A 20,650-nucleotide genomic window follows, 5' to 3' on the forward strand; every position below is an offset into this window, starting at 1 on the left:
CCCCATTGTGGACTTTTTTGATTTTTTCGTCAGTAACAGCTTCTTTGGGGCATCCACTGCGTGAATCGTCCGTGGAAGCAATACTTTATCAACACACAAAATTCCCTTTTATCCATTTTCTTCGAACATACAGAAGTTGCTTCACTCAAAATGTTCTATCCCACAAACTAATAATCCTACAGTTGGGAAATTTGTACACGTGTCATTTGAAGGTTAGAGTCAACTAAAAATCATATGGATTCAATACCAGATGCGTCATCAGTGTGATAGCCTATGAACTTCTGAGACCACCTAGAGAAGGCGAGATAATCGTGGAAAACTGATTTTTTGTGACCATTGACCTTAAATAACGTTTTCAGCCGGTACGGTATCAAGCCAGTATTTAAATTGCCATTAATACACCATACTTAGGGTGTGTAACATAATTCAGTCCACTGGAAATTTTTCTGCCGATTGGAGGTTGAAGAAGTTAATATGACTGAATTAATGGAGAACAAATATATGGCCTCCCAGTTGGATTTGCTTCATTCGACAACTAGTTAATTAATCACTAAAAGTTCTTTCAAACACACTCATCAGCCTTCTTGAAAAGGAAGCTGTTATCCGAAAAGAAACAAACAAATACTTCCTATAAACAACATTCAATGTATCGCATCTAATTAGAAAAGTGCAATTTGAGATGCTTCTTCCTGCTTAATCTATTTGTGTATTGTTTAATTATACCCACTTCAGATGATACAAACTATGAGCGGAGATGACATAAGGTACTTCCGCCAAGTGAATATAGGTATACCGTGACTTTCAATTCGTTTGAATGGATTTTAGATCTGCCAGTGGTGGATCTATGTATATATTAAAGGATAAATTCACTGAGTGAAAATCTTTGCCTTTATTTTAAGGAAGAAAATTGCAAACCCAAGATTGTAAATCCTCTACAAGGTGTTACCTAACTACTGTACGAAACTTCAGAGGGTGATTCGTTGGGTCGTTTTAAGAAAAAAGTTCTTATGAACACATGTCCGGGGTTGCTGAGATATAAGACATTGAAGTTTAGAGAAGAAAAACGGTATTTATGTAACATCATAAATCCAAAATAAATTTTCTAGTGGCACGGTAGGGCATCGTGTACTGAATAGTTCCTATTTCCAACCAGTCACTGCAGTAGAGGTGTATAATGTAACCATTTGCATGAGAAATGAAATATCCAATCATGCAGACAGGTTTTCAAAACTAAACGGATCCTCACGGTTACATCAATTTATTTAATGAAACTATTATCATATATTTTCAATAACAAACATTCATTTCCCATTAATAGTGATTCACATTCTTACAACACCAGAAATAAAAATGATATCAAATTGAACAAGCCCAAACACTCCTATTACAAAAAATCTCCCATCAATGCAGGCTGCCGTTTTTTTAACTGTCTTCCGAAAAAAAAAAAATACGCGGGATCCCTGGCGGTTTTTAAGTATAGACTTAGGGAACTCCTTATCAGAGAATGTTTCTATACTGTTGAGGAATTTGAATTATATTTTTCAATTTTGAGATGATATCGAAGTGTATTTTACATAGTCTATGTTGGTCATCATTGTGCTTGTTTCGTCCTGTTTGTCCATTATAACTTAATGACACTGTTTTTGACTTATCCTATCTATCGTTAACAATAGTTGAAAGGATTAATAAATATTTTATTTTTATTTTTTATTTTATCTGTAGGTTTCGACCACTCACCTACTAATATTTATTAAGTTTGTAGCTTCGTCTATTTCGGAACCACTAAGTTACGTAATAAATAAGTCTGTCGAAGAAGAAACATTTCCAGATACTTTAAAAATACGAAAAATCATTCCCATATTTGAGAAAAATGATCCGCTGACCCTGAACAATTATCGACCCATCACGATTACTATAAGTAAAATCATCGAAAAATGTATTCATAATAAATTGCTAGATTTTTTTGTTGAGTAATAATATTTTGAGCAAGTTTCAGTACTGGTTTTGTCCGAATGGATCGACGAAAGGAACGACTGCTGCTTTCATGGAAGGCATTTACAACAATGTTGACAAGGGAAAGTATGTCGGTGCGCTCTTCTTCGATTTATCTAAGGCATTTGACTCTATTAACTTTGATATTCTATCTGGGAAGTTATGTACTATAGGAATTCGTGGAATATTTTTAAACTGGATATTGTCATATATAAGGTACAGAAGGGTATACGTTAGATGGAATGGTGTGAATCGGACATGTTTGACACTTCACTTGGAGTTCCCCAGGGTTCCATTTTGGGGCCGCTAATATTTCTGCTATACATTAATGACCTGCCATCCTCGATTGTATTTTATGCTGATGACACATCGATTTCTGCAGCAGCAGATAGTCCTGAAGAGCTCGAAGATAGGTTGAATTTTATCAGCAATAATTTTACGACATGGTGTTATGATAATGAGCTTGTCGTAAATGCAGAAGAATGAATATTAATAGAATTTTTTGGTAAAAAAAGATTTATTAATCATATACAGGTTGTAGTCAATAATGTCACAATTCTCCCAAGTGAAACAACTAAATTTTTGGGTGTTTACATTGCCACAAATTTATCTTGGAAATTTCATTTAAAACAAGTAATTAGAAAACTTAATAGCAGCGTTTATGCACTATTGCAACTACGTTAGGTTTTGGATGTAAAATCTGTGATTAACGTGTATTATTCTATGGTTCAATCTACACTGTCATACAATGTCATCTTGTGGAGAGATTGTACAGAAGCGGATCGTGTTATTATAGCTTAGAAAAGAATTCTTCGCCTAATTTTTAATCTAGATAGAACCGAATCATTCAGGCCCTCATTTAAACAAAATAAAATTTTGACTTTCCCAGCAATCTATATCAATGATTGAATGACTACGAGTCCAATTCTCAGTGCCATCGATATCCCACAAGATCGGGAAATTTAATTAAAATTAAACAACATAGGACTTCAACCTATGAAAAATCTTCCTTTTTGGCCGGAGCAAGACTTTTCAGTTGTCTACCTTCTACTCTGAAAAATTTCTCCGATATCAAAAAGTTCAAAATGAACCTCAAAGAGTTTTTAATTGATCGGACTATTTATTCAGTGGAAGACTTCTATAAAAATGACTGTACATAATGTGTGTATTATTTATATGTATTTGAATGTATATTGTATATAATAATTGTTTTGCACTTGATGTTGTTTTAATATACTTGTATTTGACGTTTCCTACATCATAATTGTATGATCTAAAAGGAATAAACAGTATTGTTATTCCGATTTGGTTGAAATTTGTTAAATATTTCCAGTGATAAGGCACTTATTTAGCTCTAATTGTATTGAAATTATTAGGTCAAGGAAGTCTCAGTAGACAACAAAGCCAACAATATTGAAAAAATAGTACACGCTACTGAGTTGATGTAGTTTTTAATTTTTTTTATTAATCAACTGAAAATATAACTATTTCGTTGTTTGTTTTCTTCATGTCTAGCTTTGTTTTCCAGAAAAAAAATTGAAGCCGCTTTGCATATCATGAACACCTACTTTGGAGACCAGCTGACAGTGATAGTGTTGTCATATCAGCAAAAGTCAGAGTTGTGGGTTAGCAATGATTCCATCATGAATGATTTTACTACCGCTAATGGCTGACATTCACTTTATTTATGGATTAGCAAATGGAAATGCGGAATAAGTCTGAATAAGCAAGGACAATTTACCTGGACAGATATCTTAACAGAGTAATTTCATGTATAAAAACATTCAGAACACTACATGCAAGACCATGTGGAACTGGGAGTTTCAATAAATACAGGTGGAGAAAGACCAGAAACTATAACAAACAGTGTAAAAAGCTATACTTGATGCGATAGAAGGAGACCCTTCAAATCTGTTTCTGCTTAAAATCTGTTTTTCCGTTAATCAGCTGTCGCTCCCATACGAACGACAACTCTCAGAAGTTGAGAAACTCGTGCGAGCTAAGGACTAACGAGGTTTCACCGTTTAACATGTGATTCCTAACACGTTAAAAGTACCAAGAAGATTGTACTGAGGCTGGAAGTCAGCTCAAAAACCGTATGGACACTTCTAACAAGAAACCTCCTATACCCATATCACATACAGCGAGTTCAAGCTCTACTGCCTCTGGATTTTCTTCCAAGATAAATGTTTTGCAGGTGCTCGATTCATATGATGGCACACAATAATAATTTTTCACCAAATATTTTATTTACGGACGAAGCAAATTTTTCACGAGATGCTGTAATGAACTTTCACAATGACCATTTTTGGCCGACGAAAATCCCCACTTTATTAGAGAATGCTATTTTCAGCAACCATTTTCGCTGAACGTATGGATAAGAATGATTGGTGACTACCTAATTGGCCCACTTTTTGCAAGATCATTTACCCATTTTGTTATAAGGAGTGCCGATACTTGTGAGAGACAACATGTTCTTTATGCACGACGGGGCTCTACCTCACTTCAATGTTCTTGCTCGTCAGCATTTTGACATCACCTATCCCAATCGCTGGATTGGACGTGTAGTACCTCAAAATTGGCCAGATCACAATCGTGATATGAATCCTCTAAATTTATATTCATCAGGTTATCTGAAAGCTCTTGTTCATATAACTTCTGTACTAGATGAGAATTACTTGAGGAATCGAATAATTAACAATTGCACTTTCATAAGAAATACTCCAGGTAGTCAAAGATGAATCGATTGCAGTCGTGTATTTTATCAGAAGTTTTTAGAAGTGATTTTTTTTATCGAAAACAAAGATTGGTATGAAGAAAACACAAGCGATAAAAAAGTTGTATTTTAAGCTGCTCAATCTAAAAAAAATTCAAAACTACAAAAAATGTCAATAGCGTTTTTTTTCTCATTATTGTGTGGCTGTAGTGCCCACTGGGACGCCACTGGACCTAATAAGTTCAATCTAGTTCGGAATAAATAAGCGCCTTATTACTTCAAATAATTGTAGCAAATTTCAACCAAATCAGTGTAACGATATTTATGATATTTCATAAATACCGGTTTCTTTAAACTTCAACGCCCTGTATCTCAGAAGCGAATCAACTCCGGTCATTTGTTCATGAGAACATTTTTTTCTTGAAACCACCTAACGAATCACCCTCTGAAGTTTCGTACCATAGTTACGAAACACCCTGTATAATGTATATGTTGTGAAATCAGTGTTAACATATGAAGATGAAATCGAATTAACGAAACGTTGCATTGCAAATTGGTTCGAATCAGATTATAACAAATATGAAACAGTATCAAAAGTTTTTGCCATTTTATCAGAAATAGAGTCGGTAGAGCCAAAATAGAAATTCGACAATTCTAGTTTTTGCGAATTTTTCAAAAACAATCACTGAAATTTTCGATCTGAAAAGAGATTATTGCAGTTTCCCAAAATAGGGAACTTTTGTCCAACTTAACTGACCTTTTAGGTTTTACTGTTTCAGAAATAGAGATAGTGGGAACACTTAACAAAAACGGCCTGTATATGATGAATATAAAAACCATGTCAATGCTCATTTTAGGGTTTGTTTGCTGTGGTCTGCCTTATAAATATTACTGGAGTTCTATCCCAATACCAAACCGGTATTTTCAACACCTCGACACGTGTTTCAATCACTAAATGATCATCTTCAGGATGAAGATTGAAATCTTTCTACTCAATCTTCCCTTAGTGTCGGGGTAGAACTCCAGCATTATTCACTACTACACCGAAGGTTAGGTTAGTGCCTCGCAAGTCTGCCTTATATCCGACGTTTCGTCTGCAACTGCGGTAGATATTGTCGAAGACGATGAGGCAACGATCTGGTGGTCTTAATATCATAGACTTAGGGAACCTAGAATTTAGGTGGATCTTTAAATCTACTCCACTATTCGAGACCTTGATTTTGTTCCTATCGATTAATTGAACAGCCTGATATGTGAGCAATCAAGTGCAGGTAGCCAGATTTTATTATTGAAAATTCCCTCCTAGGTTGAAATTATTCCTTCGCTTCTCAACTTCATCTTTTCATATTTTAATAATATCTTCAGTCAAAATCCATAATATATGTCAATAGAGTCGATTTGATTATGTCGATTGATTAGTTATGTGACAACTAATCGAAAATTTATAACATCTTCCTGGGCCTTACATACATGGTAGACGACACTGGTCTTAGTTCAATACTGTTCACTTCTGTCTTTAATTTGCAACTAAAAATACGACGGAGGTCAACGGAATTGTTGAAATTTACTAGACGGTTGACAAGATTTGGGAGAGCTTTTTTTAGAGTGGAAGTGGAAACGTCCATTTTAAATATATCAAGGTATCGTATCCAAAAATAAAGCCAAAAATGCTATAGGAGAAGCTGCTTGCCTTATATTTTAATATCGACCGTCTCAACGTCTTTTTGTGTCTATATGTATATTTATCTGTTCGTTAATATTCATCGAAGAAATGTCAAGTTGGGTAATGCAACTGAATATTGTTTCTGAATTCTCAGAAATCACATGTGTTGATATTTTCACTAATACTGTTGAATTATTCATGAAAATACTGACAAAAGATGGACAAACCAGTTTTATTCAATGTTCTAAAATTCATAAGTGGATATAAATACAAAGTTCTTAACAACAAAAACTCAACAAATCTATGAATTACTATGAATTAGCTAGAATTCTTTGAATTATTTCTCAAAAGAATCTTTCCGAGCCTGATAATAAACAAAATAATTTCCGGTATCGTTCAAATTGTGAGACTAGAAATTTCTCATAAGAATAGAATAGATTATTTCCCACAATGCATAAAAACGATGAAGAAGCTTTCTCACAGTTTTACAGTGATTATTTGCAATAGACCTGTTTATATCCTGTTGAAATGAACACAATTCGGTCAAAGAAATAATATCTAGAGATCGGTGCTCATGGCGCGAGCTGTAAACACAATATTTTCGAGTTAGTAACAATTAATTTTGAAAAAATAATGAGTGAAAGCAAGTAAGGGTTTGCTGGCAAAACTTTGATGCTATGGCTTGTTTGTTTGTTTATGGCTCTCCAGCTTCCTGAAATAGCGTCCCCTGCAAGTGACCGTCGATGGATATCTCTCGAATACTTTCACCATCAACGCTGGTGTTCCCCAGGGATCAATATTGTCTCCAACCCTTTTTTTATTGTATATCAGTGACTTATTGGAAAAAAACCAAGGTTCCAATATATGTATTGCTTTGCTGACGACAGCACACTTGGTTCGTCATTCCATTCGGATTCCAGGACATTGGCTACGAAGGCACATCTTCACCGACAGCAGGAGGTTGCATATCTTATAAGAAGTGATTTAGAATTGGAGTGAAAGTAACCAAGTTCCATTCAATGCCACAACAACCAAGGCATCAGTTTCCTCCAAGAAAATATATGTCTCCGAACCGGATAAAATGATGTCAGGTTAGACAATTCCGCTTTTTGCTTCGATAAGTTTGTTGGGGGTTGAAATGGACACCAATTTGTCTTGACACAATCATGTCGCTGGAATTGCAAAGGCTGCTTCTCAAAAGCTTGGAACACTTTTCCAAACCAGCAAACTTTACACACCTCAGTAACTTCGACTTTTATCTCGTAATTTCGACTTTTATCTCATAATTTCGACTTTTATCTCATAATTTCGACTTTTATCCCGTAATTTCGACTTTTATCTCGTAATTTCGACTTTTATCTCATAATTTCGACTTTTATCTCGTAATTTCGACTTTTATCTCATAATTTCGACTTTTATCTCGTAATTTCGACTTTTATCTCATAATTTCGACTTTTACCTCATAATTTCGACTTTTATCTCGTAATTTCGACTTTTATCTCGTAATTTCGACACTTTTTTCAAATCACTTCGACAGTGCTCCAATCTTCTCATAGTGGTATGTTTTTTTACGAAGAAATATGACAGAAACCGATTTTATTGAATATTTTGTTTTTTTTTGATTGAACGTTCGGGAACCATTCTGCTCCAGTTAGTTTATTTGCGTCATTAGGTCTCTATACCTAAGAAATGAACATTGTGTCTCTTCGAAGAACATACCGACAGTATTAGTTGGTTGCCATTGCAAAATGTGTTTCTACATGACGTTTAAGATATGAATGTGTAGAGTATTCTTTCAAAATGTTAAAAAATTTCAACTAGAAATTTCTTCGGTTGTAGTGAAAAACTGAATTTTAGATAAGTTTTGATAATGAAGTAAGGATATTACTGATCAGATTGATTTACTATGATGAGAAAATAATATTTTTTCGGCCAAAGTCGACTTTATCCTACTCGTGCGGAAAGTATTTACTTTTTCTAAAAGGTACTGAATAATATCAATGCATACTTATCAATTTGAAATTTATTGACATAACATAATTAATTCACTTCTCAGGTTAATGTATAAATTAATTGTGGCATAAGGACCGAGGGACCTTGTGTAATTATTTGTTTCATAAAAATTGAACATAATTTCCAAAAATCTTCATCACAGGCTGTCCGGGGATATGTACACTTCGACGAAAAATGTTTAAAAACGAATGATGGAATCTTGATGAGGTGATCTGTACTCCATAAAGGGACGACATCGCATACAATATACTTGGTCTTCCTGCTGGAGCAATAACATTTATTGTTTTCCGTATTCTATGAATACTCCATTCCAAACATACTTGATCAAGATCACTCTGAAATAAAAATTCTAATTTTAATTCCATTAACAACAACTTACCTCTTACTTGTATTAATGGTATGGAACAAAATTGAACCAGAGACTTGTCCAAAAATGATTCATCAAATAAATTGACTTCTATCAGGGTTTGAAATAAATTCATCCAGTATGTATGAACAAAATGTGATTATATTATTGAAACAAATGTTATGCGTTAAAAATTCCAAAGCTTTTTTTGTAAAATTAGTATAGAAATTTTTAACAGTGCAGAAAGGAAAAGTAAATCTTGTTTTGACGAGAAAATTTGATCAGTAACTACTCTTTTGTTATAATTTTTGTAAATCAAGTTGAATTGGGAGTTTTTTGTATTACACCAGTTACATTTTTGACTAACTGTAATCGTAACTGAAATGATTCAATATATTTCATTTCCAGATAACTGGATATCAATAAAAGGTTTGAAATATTTACCTGGTGTGAGTTATTGATACTCATATTTCAATTGAAATTTTAATCACCCAAAAATTTCACAAACCTCCTGTTAACACCACCTTGTGGTAAATTATAATGCACTAAAAAAAACCATATTTCGACTTTTGACTCAAAATTATGACTTTCACGTCAAGTGAAAACTAGATAAAACTAGAAATTTCGACTTTTAAGTCGAAATTATTGTGGATCAAATAAACAAATAATATGTGGCCTTTCTACACTTCCGTAAAAAGATCATTCAGATTCGTTCTTGTGCTATTCTGGTTCCCCCATCGTGCTTTTGAACGAGTTTTAATTTTCGTTGACTCGACATTATATTTCCAAAATATTCCTCTCGGCAATGTTTGAAGTTGATACATTCTTAAATTATATAATGAAAAAAATATGCTTTCAATAAATGGAAACAAACTGTTTTATGGCAGAGCTGTCGTGTTACGGATTAACGTGTTATACATTCCACAATATTTACATAAAATATTACCCTTATTTCCAATTGAACCAGACGAAATGCCAAGTTTACAATAAATTATTAGCGACTGGTTGTCCAATGTTGCCACTATTGCAAGGTTCACGAAAATTATTTTAGACACCATTAAGTTTTGTGATACCAATGTTTATAATGATAAAGAAAAGGTTTTTTTTCGAAAAGATCGCCAAACATAATTGAGTATACAGATGGGCTGAAGAGTTCCGTACCTAAGAAAGAAAACGCGTTTTTTTGTTCAAAACTGGCTTTATTCATCAATGTAGTTTCCATCAAGAGTGAAGTGATGGATCTAATCAAATCAAATCAAATTTCATTAAATCCGTTTTCTTATTATACATTGGATTGGACGTGTCTGGTGAGGTGTAAAACCCACACACTTACTACAAAAAAGTTACTCCTAAAGTACTAGTTTACAGGTTAGGTTGACAAAATAGAGTATATACACATACATACATGGACATAATACATTGTTGAGGATGTAACCCTAATATCACTCAATGACACATAAAAACAAGTATACAAGACATCTTGATATGAATATGAAAAATCATAAAGCACAATAAACACTATGAACTCAGTTAACACTGCTAGAAAGGAAGTAATCACGTTCCCCTAAGCTATAAAAACAATGATTCGTTAGAATTTTCTTTAACCTACTTTTGAAAATTCCATTCGTGTTACTATTTTTTAAATTATAAGGAAGTCTATTGAAGTATTGAAGTGATTTTTTGTGGAAAGTGTGGTTCGATTTTTTTTGCAACAAGTCTTTTTTATGCCTTGTGTTGTGATTGTGAATATTAGAATTTTTTGGCAGTTTATTTCGGTTTCGGTAGATATGGCTCAGTAATTTATATAAGTAAATAGAAGTAACAGTAAGATTTTTTTGTTTTTTGTATACATCGCGACATGAAGTTTGATAAGGTAGGTCAAAAATGAATCGCAATATTCTTTTTTGTAATACAAACACCCTTTGGTTATCACGCCTTTGCCCCATACTATGATACTATAGGAAATCGCAGAGTAAGCATACGAATAATATACACTCAATAAAGTATCCCTATCTAGCATAGATTTCAAAACAGTCAATAGATAGAAACACTGATTGATTTTTTTACAGACACTAGTAATTTGTATCTCCCAAGATAGATTACAGTCGAATATGGTTCCGAGAAATTTTGCAGACTTCGATGTACTGATTAAAGTGTTATTTAATAATATTGAGCAATCTGATGGTAATTTTTGAGCTGTATGGTATTCAATGCAAACCGTTTTCGAAACATTCAACATTAATCTATTACAATAGCATCAATCTTTGAATTGGTTTAGGGTTCTGGTAAGTTTTTCTGAAAGTGCTAGTTTTGAGTGATCTGATATTATTGTGCATATGTCGTCTGCATACATGAGAACTTTTGCTTCAGTTAGATGTTTAGGAAGATCGTTAATAAATATGAGAAAAAATAATGGACCAAGGACACTGCCCTGAGGGGTTCTAAGATCCATATTAAATTCATTTGAAAAAACAATTTTCACTGTAATCTTTCGGTTTTCGAGGAAAGAGAAACCAATCATTAAAACAGCCACGAATACCCAACATTTCTGAGACGGAAGACCTTTCGACTGTACCAAATGCCCTTGTTAAGTCGAACAATACTGATACCACATATTTACCATGATCCATTCTTTCAAAAATGTTTTGAGTGTTCTCAGCCACACTTGATTCATTAATTGTCACGTATCAACGCAAAAATTCGGGTTTGTTATTTTTTTACAAAATGGGGTTAGATTTGCTCTCTGAGTACCACATACCTAGGTTTGCTGACTGGCCAAACATGGCGAAACACTGCTCAGAATCATCAAGACGTTTTTGTTTTTGGTCAACAGTGAGCTAGTTCGGCACCTACTTTGAACAGAGCTTTCCCATAGTCAAATGCTCATGCAATATAAAGCCAACAGGTTTTTTTGATAACTTTATAATGTCAGCTAACTCACGCAACTTCACTTCTCGATCATTCAAAACGATTTTCTGCATTTTTGTATGTTCTCTGGTGTAACTTCCTCATTTGGACGTCCACTGCATTCTACATCATCGGTGTCTCTACGACCACGTTTGAAGTCAGCAAATCAACGTTTAAAGTGTTGTTTCTGATGGAGCGGAATCCTTATAACACCTTTTAAGCTCTTGCTTCGCTTGAACGGTATTTTATCCCATCAAGAAGCAGTGTAAAATTAAAACAAGAAATTGTTTTTGATTCATTGTTTTGATATTGACAAAAATAGCGCCACTCTTAGCACAATAACTCACAAATTTATGTGTCAGTCCCGAGATTTTTCAGCCATTGTTGTATGTTACTAATTATTTTCGCTGATGAAATTCTCATCCTCCTTAGGAGATTAACCATTTTCTATTACTTTCGTTCTTATTTCTATTATTACCAAATTTTCTTCTTCAGCAACAACAGCTTGATTGTTGATTTTTGAAGTTGATTTTGTCGTTCTCAGACTATTCATTTGTAACCGATTTCAAGTATATTTTCTGCTCTGTTGTGTTTAAACATTCATTGAAAAACAATATGTTTTGTGGGAAAGAAAGTTTTTGGTTTTCTACTACTCAATTTTGATACAAAAAATGTGGGAATTTTCCAAAGAAAAGAAGAAAGTAAATCGATGACATGAATAGATCAAACTTATTTCGTGACATAAAATCGTAATTTATGAATGAATTGTGTATTTTTTTCTTATTGTCCAGATTGGTACTGAAGAGCCCTAAGGCAAGTGTCTTACGGCGAAACATTGATGTCTATCAGTGAGAATGACATCAGTGTTCCATATATATTTTTTAGCTTTCATTGATTATATTGTGTAGGAATCCTGAGAATGATATCTTCAATTCCATAACGAATGCTTGGGATACAAACTGAGTAGAGAAAAGTGTTTTTGTACAATTCAGTGTTAATATAAAGTATTTGTTTGGTAAGAATTTTTGTTTTTTTTTTCTTTCGTGTAATTCAATGTTTATATGAAAGTAGCTGTTTCTTTGCATGATCTACATATTTTATTGTATCCAGATGAAGCTGTAGAAAGCCAAAACTTTCTTTCCCAAAAATTTTTCACTCCTAAAAATATAATCCTTTTGATCTAAACATATGTTTTGTATTATCAAAACACATCGTAGAATCAGTTTCTAATACCAAATGGTCAAAAAAACCCGTAGGGGCTTTCTTGAGATATTATGTGATAGAATCGATGAAAATCCATAACGTATTCAAGAAACACTTTATTGTGAGATTTTCACTGAACAGTTTCACAAAAACGCAACACGTGTTTTGCTATACAGTAGCTTCTTCAGGCGTCTCTTCACTCCATCCTCTAAATAAAACCTCCAAAATTCCATCAAAATTTTCTCGAAGATCTCGCTTACAGCTAATCTTGAACAATAAAAAATTGATTTATAGCCAGTCTTCAAGTATGCTCACTGACTATATGTGAGAAGTTTTCTTTCCATATACGAGGAATTGGTCAAATTTCGGATATGCGGTTGGTTACCTCGTTCATAGGCGGATGGGGAGATGACAAACCTGTGGCTTGTTGTCCGTTTCAGCCTAGTGCAAAGAATGATGCTCTTGAAGGGTTTAGATTTTCAATTATCGGAAATCATCGACTTTATGTTAATGATAGACACTCTGTATATGTTGTTTATTGCATCATCATGATTGTTAAAAGTTTAAAAACCAAAATACAGTGAGAAACATGTTTCACAAATATTTTATCAACTGATAATGCAATGTTTTTAGTGTTTCCAGGAATAACATTAAACATGTTGATTCGGGGCTTCTGGAATTATGGTTATTCTCAGTCACTGTCGTGAAATAATTTGAGTACATTTCAACATACAGTAATAATTGGTAGAAGTATGTTGAGACTGAGGTAAGAATACCCAATTCTATGAGTTATTGTAGTTCTGTACAATGAGTTCTCTGGTCATCGGCTATGGTTATCAAAATAGTGTTCTGAGTAGGCTATATTATCAACTTCCTGAGTTACTTTCATGTCATTCGTAATAAACCATCTTGGGTTGTAGGGAAGGGGAGAACAGATTCACCCACTGCAAACCTAACCTTAAGTACTATCAGTTATCTACTATCGGCTTACAGAGACCAGCTTGTCTGGCTATCAGTGGTGTCATCAGTACCACAACGTCAGAGGCCATGGATATTCTTCTAGATCTACCTCCTCTCCACATTCTTTGAAGAGAGGTTAGACTTGTGCACATTGCCAATTGCACAAATCAATTCGAAGCAGAGTGCAACAGACTGTTGGTTGACACTGGAAGTAACAGCATTCTAGAAATGACCTCTGACTTTATGCCTCCAACTGTCAATTACTAACTGCCTTATAAAGTACTATTCCCGAGTAGAGAGGACTGGATCTTCCGGGAGAATGAAATATTAAGAGCAAAGATATATACCTGCCTAGGAACTTATCCGACTGTATTTCAAGCGGAAATTTATGCTATTGAATTGTGTGCGTAGAGATTGGATAAATCAAACCTCATACACAAGTCAATAAAATATTCTCGAACAGTCAAGCAGCGTTGGAAGCTCTTGGCTCCCACCGAGCAACGTCTAAATTGGTAGCAAACTGCCAAAAACGACTCTCCTCGATAGGAAGACTCAACAGATTGTCTCTGGTCTGGATTCCTGGCCATACTGGCCTAGAAGGCAATGAAGTTGCTGACTCCCCTGCAAAGGAGGGTACTGCAAGCAGCTCCATTGGACCAGAACCTGCTATTGGCATCGCTTTAGGCTCTGCCAAACAAACATTGGACACCTGGATGGCAAGAAAATTTATGCACTTCTGGCAGAATCTTCCAGGATTGGCTCACTCCATGGCGTTTATTCACCCTTCGAAGCTTGAAACCAAACAGTTGTTGGACTACAGTAGGGTTGAACTACGAGACATGCAGAGACTCGGACTGTTGGAAGACAGTGTGTATCGCCTCTGTTTGGAAAATGATGAAACAGCAGAGCATATACTTTGTGCCTGCCCCGCTGGGGACCGAAACAGGTTTTGAGAGTTCGGCAGAGCCGTACTCTCACCATCTGACCTGAAAGACCACTCACCATATAAACTAATCGGCTTCGTTAAGAAGCTGGGTTTATTTGGTCTAGTGTGAATAGGTGTGAACCACTATAAACCCTTGTGGGTTGCGGTGGAGGGTCGAATAGACCCACTCACTTTAGACCTAACCTAACTCAACCTACTATCGGTATCCCTTTCAATTATTTCATTATTTTGTGTCATATATTACTGTTCCATGACGACGGTATTTGTTTTGTGTGGAAATGAACAAGTCACAAATTGATATTTCAAATAACGACACAGCCAATTAATCTATGAAACGATAGTAGTATGAACAATAGTATTGAATTCAAACAGGGTGTTTTTCTCATGTAGTTTTCACGAAAGCAGACCAGAAAGGGAAGCAGCTGTTTTCAACAACTGTAGTTCCGAGCAAAACTTCCACTGTAGCGCAACTAATGAAGATAGATACGAATCTAAACTATCGGCATCCCTTTCGGTTGTTTCATTATTTAATGTTTTATATAGTACTATTTCATGACGATAGTATTTGTTTTCTTGAAGTTGCTGACCGTGGTGTGACCAACCCAGCTGGAATGAACCCACAAGGATGTCAAACCCAGTTCCCTGATTTTTGTTTTGAAAGATGCGATCTCCGGAACATCGACAGCTTGCTCAACCTAGAGCTGGAAGAGATTTTGAAGAGGACTTACAGCTGCACTATTTGTCACCAGGAGCTTTCACCGTTTTGCCTAGTAATAATCTACATCCTCCGGATCCTCCGACTGCACCGGAACCATACAGGTGAGTGTGGATGAATCAAATGAAGATATTATTGTATATAGTCATGCCTATTTTATGAAATTCACATGCATTTCATCACGAGTGTTAGACGTTTGAATATCCCTCACTGTGTCGAAGTCATTTTCCGGTTTTGTTGGCTGTGGAGACGAATAGAACTAGAGGAATGGAATACAGCTTCCGTTGCCTCATTGTCTTTGATAATTTGTACCGCAGTTGTAGACGAAACATCAGACGTAAAAACTTGCCTATAGCCAACACATCTGGAAAATAGCATTTTGGTTATTTATTGTTATTTACTGTCGTGAAAATTTATAATTTTTGATTTGTGTTCTACTCAAATGTGCGAAGTACGAAGAAATAAATGATACGAAAAGATGAGTTTCAAAAACAATTCGAAATTCAATTCATATCGGTTTCAAGATACAATTGTCTACAAATCATGGCTGATTTTTAAAATGATTGTATACGTATTTAAAAAAAAAGTATTTGTTAAGATACAAATACACGACAAACAATTTACAAATACTGTTCTCTAGGATAGTTGAGTTATACACGGTGTTCTTATTCAACCTCCCCTGTAACTCCCCGGTGTGATAAAAAGTTTCGAGAATTACGTCAATTTTTGTTTTAATGGAACCAATTTTTGATATTTATGTATTTTATTCTCGATATGACGCATTCTAATTCATCGAATTAGGCAAATATCATCATTATTATTCTTAAATTCATAACCAAAACATCACTCCCTTGCAGAGAGTGGCGTTTTTTACTGGCATCTCCACGCCACTGAAAGTTGAAATAGTGTCTGAATGATAGATAGTTAGATAGGTAAATAGATAGATAGATAGACATTTATTGATCATACACCAATTTACATTGCATTTATAAGTCAAAAACAGAACAATGTTCAAACAATAAAACAATGAAACACTTTAAAAAACATTTTCAAACCAAGCAACACTGAAAGTAGATAGTAAGTACACAGTACACTGTTTATTGACAGTTCGAAATGAATTAGGAAATACTATAAAATGGCCTAGATAACTGATAACAATTTTGTTTTGAATCTGAACAGGTTTGGCTCATTCTTCAAGTCATCATGTAGCATGTTGAAAAAGTTCGCCGCAGCATATTTTGGGGATTTTTTACTCTTTACATTAAGAGAGTCATAGTTACGACCGCACCGGGGGCCTAGGGGGCCGGTTAGGCCCCCCAGACGTACCCTGGCGTTGGATGCGATCGGGCGTGGAGGGGTGGATTTTCGGGAAATCCTTGCGGGTACCGCCCCTCACCCCACACCAACAGGATTTCGCAGGGCTTCCTCCCGCTCACCGAACCCGGAATTGCTTCCTTACATCTACTTAGTGTGGCTAACCAAGAGACAGGACCATCGGCAGCGTTCGACCGAACGTTCGTACAAGTTAACTAAGCTCTTCTTTCGCCAGAGAGTGCTCGCGTCGCACACCTGCCCCCGCCAGCCATGCCAAATCAATTGGGAATATGGTCCCGGAAGTGGCCGGCCGGGGTCCTAAGCTCGGATACTAGTAGCTCCGTCCATCCGGGTTCCGACACCTCAAGCGTCTGCCTTGGTGCCCTCCAAGGCTAGACTCGGATACTAGAGCCCAGAAGGACCGCAAGCCCCGACACCTCGAACGCTTGGATCCGTACAGAAGCAGGCGAGGATCACGGAACAGCATAGGCCGTCCAGTGCCTCATAATGGGGCTGCAATGCACCCATGAATGGATTACCGCAGCCCTGTATCCCTTTACCCGCTAGCGGAGCCGCTGCCCCTAAGAGGCCAACGCCAGTTGGAGATGAGGCTCACTAGCCTCCAGCCGCGAGCGGGCACTCACCTCCCCCCTAGAACTCATGTTAGGAAAGTACCCTTTCCAACGTTTGATGAGTAACCGTCGAGGACTCTCACGAGCATCCTCTACCACACATCATATGTCGAAGATGTCGCGCCCATTACCCGTATAGGTGCGGGATAGGGCGGTTCATCAACGACTTTTGGGTGTACGCCGTGTGGTCTGCACCGCATACCCTTACGTTACCCCAAGGGGCACTCATGTTAGGAAAGCTACCTTTCCAGCGTTGGATGAGTAACCGCCGAGGGCTCTTGCGAGACACCTCTACCACACATTTAGCTTGAAATCGGCCAACGCCTGTTACCCGCAGATGCGGGATAGGGTAGTTGACCGATAACTTTACTGGGTGAGTGCCGTGTGGTCTGCACCGGAGGACTGTCAAACACCCATAAGAGAGAGACAGTGACCCCCCGCCACTCACCCCGTTTCTTTGACGGGACGGACAGATATTGAAAATTTAGGCAAATAGATACTCGTGAATGTCAATATTCTCTTTTCTTTGATAATATCTCTGCAAGATTCTCGAAAAAATCAAGTGGAATATCAATCGTATAATTCTTTTCTGTGCTATGAAGACTCTGCTGCTGCCAGTAGCGGGACCATAGACTATAATATTATGACTTTTTTTTCTGATTGATTCGGCCGTTAATTGATGAAGATCCATAGTAATTTCAAAAACTACACCTCACATCAAATCGTGAGGTGTAGTTTCTGAAAATATTATGACTAATAGAAGAATATACCAATGCATAGTAAACGCTCATGAGATCTTCTTCATTTAAACATCTTTTTGAATTTCTCAACGCAAAGAAGCGCTTATTCAAGGTGGAACATAGTCATCCAATTTGAGGTTTTCGTAAACGATTGTACCCAAAAACTTGGAGCTACTTTGAAATGTGATTGATGGCTCTTCCTGACACCACTGGTCGAATTGATTTATTATATTTTTTGTTGTAGCTACTAGTTCATCTCTGTTAGGGTCAGATATCAAAATTGAGGAATCATGTAAACCTTTCCATCTTTCACATCTTCATCAAGGTCATTTATAAATAGCAAAAAAATCAGTGGTACTGTACCACAAGACATATTTGGCATTCCTAGGTTTTCACTCCATTGGAATTAGAAAAAACATTCAGTTGGGTTCATCGGACTTGTCAATATTGCTCAATAATAATTTTGTCTATAAACTTCGAACAAATATATGACTTTCCAATGGGAATATGCTTCTTTTGGATGACGTTTCTTTGTTCACTTTTTCGAATCCTGAAAAAAAACTGATCGAAATCGTATACAAATATAAAATCTGATTAAGAAATCTGTTTAAAATCTGTTTTTCCGTTAACCAGCCGTCGCACTCCTGTGGAGGACAACTTTTAAAAGTGAAAATCTGTACGAGCTAATAACTAACGAGGTCTTACCTTTTAACATGTGATTCCTAGCACGTGTTGGACGATAGGAAGTGAAAATTGATCGTCCGGCCTTTCTTTTCGAACCACCGGTTCGGTCGAATGAGTGAGTGGAGCTAACCATCCACCCAACTCAACCGGCTACCGACATTAAAAGTACTGTCATTGAAACCTTTCAAAAGCAAATGGAAGATTATGCATACACACACTGAATGTTGATATGAAATTTTTTCAGTTCAGCTTCCTATCTCATGAGAGGTAGCCATGAAAGACCTACATATTTTCTTTTTCGTTCAACATTATACAAGCTTTTTCTTAATTTTTTCAACTTATGTCATCAGAATTTTGGCGTTGTCCTAATTCATCATATGTTCACCATCTCCACAAAAGCACTGATTTATTTCATCATTTGCTTGCTTTGTTGTGTCAATCCAGATCTCAGATCATTTTGAGTTTTGAGAACCGTTCAGGAGTTGAATTCAGAACCGATATGTACTATCTTTCCAGAAAGACCTGGGAAGTGAGGTATCACATTTAAAGAAAGTGGCAGTTGTTGTATATGTTGTGTTAATGGTTTCAGTTTGTTGGATTTTTGTTGATAGCCACAGATCACAGTTCTCTGTTCCTATCGCTCAGTTTATATCGGAACAATCGAATGCAGCATCAAGAGCACAAGCGCCTGACGCCCCATTTAACTGGAGAAATCAGCAGTAGGAGAACATGCTCCAGCAGAAACAAAGCACGTAATGAAATACGAAGAAATTGCTGTGTTGTGTACTACAGTAGTGCATTACCACACACTATCACAAGAATATCAACAGAACGTGGCATCCTGTACTCAAGAAGGCCAGTAATCAATTGAATGCAATTCCGTTCGACATCCCACTGGCAGAACACATATCAACAAAGCGCACCAATCAAATCAACTTGGCATAAGTGCACCAATCAGGGGTGGGTATTCCCTTGGACATCTTACCTACACCACTCCCCACTAGGTATAATAGGACTGAACTCTTGTACGTTAAATCTAGGATCGAGGGTCGGATCGCAAGTCCGTACCCTCTGATCAATAGAAAATAAAAAATGAGTCTGAAAAACAAGATTACCATCTACAACACGATGTTCAAGTCTGTCATCATGTATGCTGGGGACAAGCGGCTCCGTCCAACATCTCCATCTTGGAGAGATTACAAAAACAAGTCAATTAGGATGATTGTGAATGCTCCTTGCTTCGTGCGGAATGACGTCATCCGCAGAGATTTGCAGCTGCCTTCCGTTCGGCAGTCCATTCAGTCGAGGAATCGGCGAGTTTTCGAAAGTGCGGAAACTCACGAAAATCCGTTAGTTACGGAAGCTATAGACTATGCTCTAGACGACCCCTCCCGATATAGAAGGCCCGACACTCTGTCGAATGAGGCCCCCATGTCCCCCGTTAAAAGATGAACATTTTTTTCATCCATCCCACCCCAGCCAGGTGGGGGTACCTCGTGAAGGGCGGTACTGATGTCTGAGGACTTCATACCGCCATCCCCTCAGTCATGAACCCATTTGTCCTTCTTCGACAATAATCAGCTGAAAGAGTAGGGGAGCTGGGCTCCATCCCGATTGAACTGAAGACGTTGTCCCAGTCAGTATATTTTTTTTGAGGACAAAACACAAGCACTACAGGAGAGTCCTCAAGGCGCTCCAAGTGCGGTGCCAGTGCGAAAGTAGCGATTCAAATTGGACTTGAAACGCTGGAGATTAAATATATTTGGAAAAACGTTCTCAGGGGGTTTATTTTAAACGAATGCAGTTCTCCGAATGAGAG

At 36.5% G+C, this 20,650-nt stretch overlaps 1 protein-coding gene across 1 annotated transcript in view; it reads left to right on the forward strand.

Moving 5' to 3' along the window:
• The window catches only part of stum (mechanosensory transduction mediator stumble), a 124,224-nt gene that overhangs the window by 14,544 nt on the left and 89,030 nt on the right, over window positions 1-20,650 (forward strand). The window contains exon 2 of the mRNA XM_074181982.1: window positions 15,326-15,565. Coding sequence (XP_074038083.1) covers window positions 15,408-15,565 — 158 coding nt within the window. The 5' untranslated portion in view covers window positions 15,326-15,407. The remainder of the gene's footprint in view (window positions 1-15,325; window positions 15,566-20,650) is intronic.

The sequence above is a fragment of the Leptinotarsa decemlineata genome, unplaced genomic scaffold (assembly GCF_025532065.1).
Source record: "Leptinotarsa decemlineata unplaced genomic scaffold, Ldec_3_MD MMD2_tig00026328_RagTag_RagTag, whole genome shotgun sequence".
NCBI classification, from domain to species: Eukaryota; Metazoa; Arthropoda; class Insecta; order Coleoptera; family Chrysomelidae; genus Leptinotarsa; species Leptinotarsa decemlineata.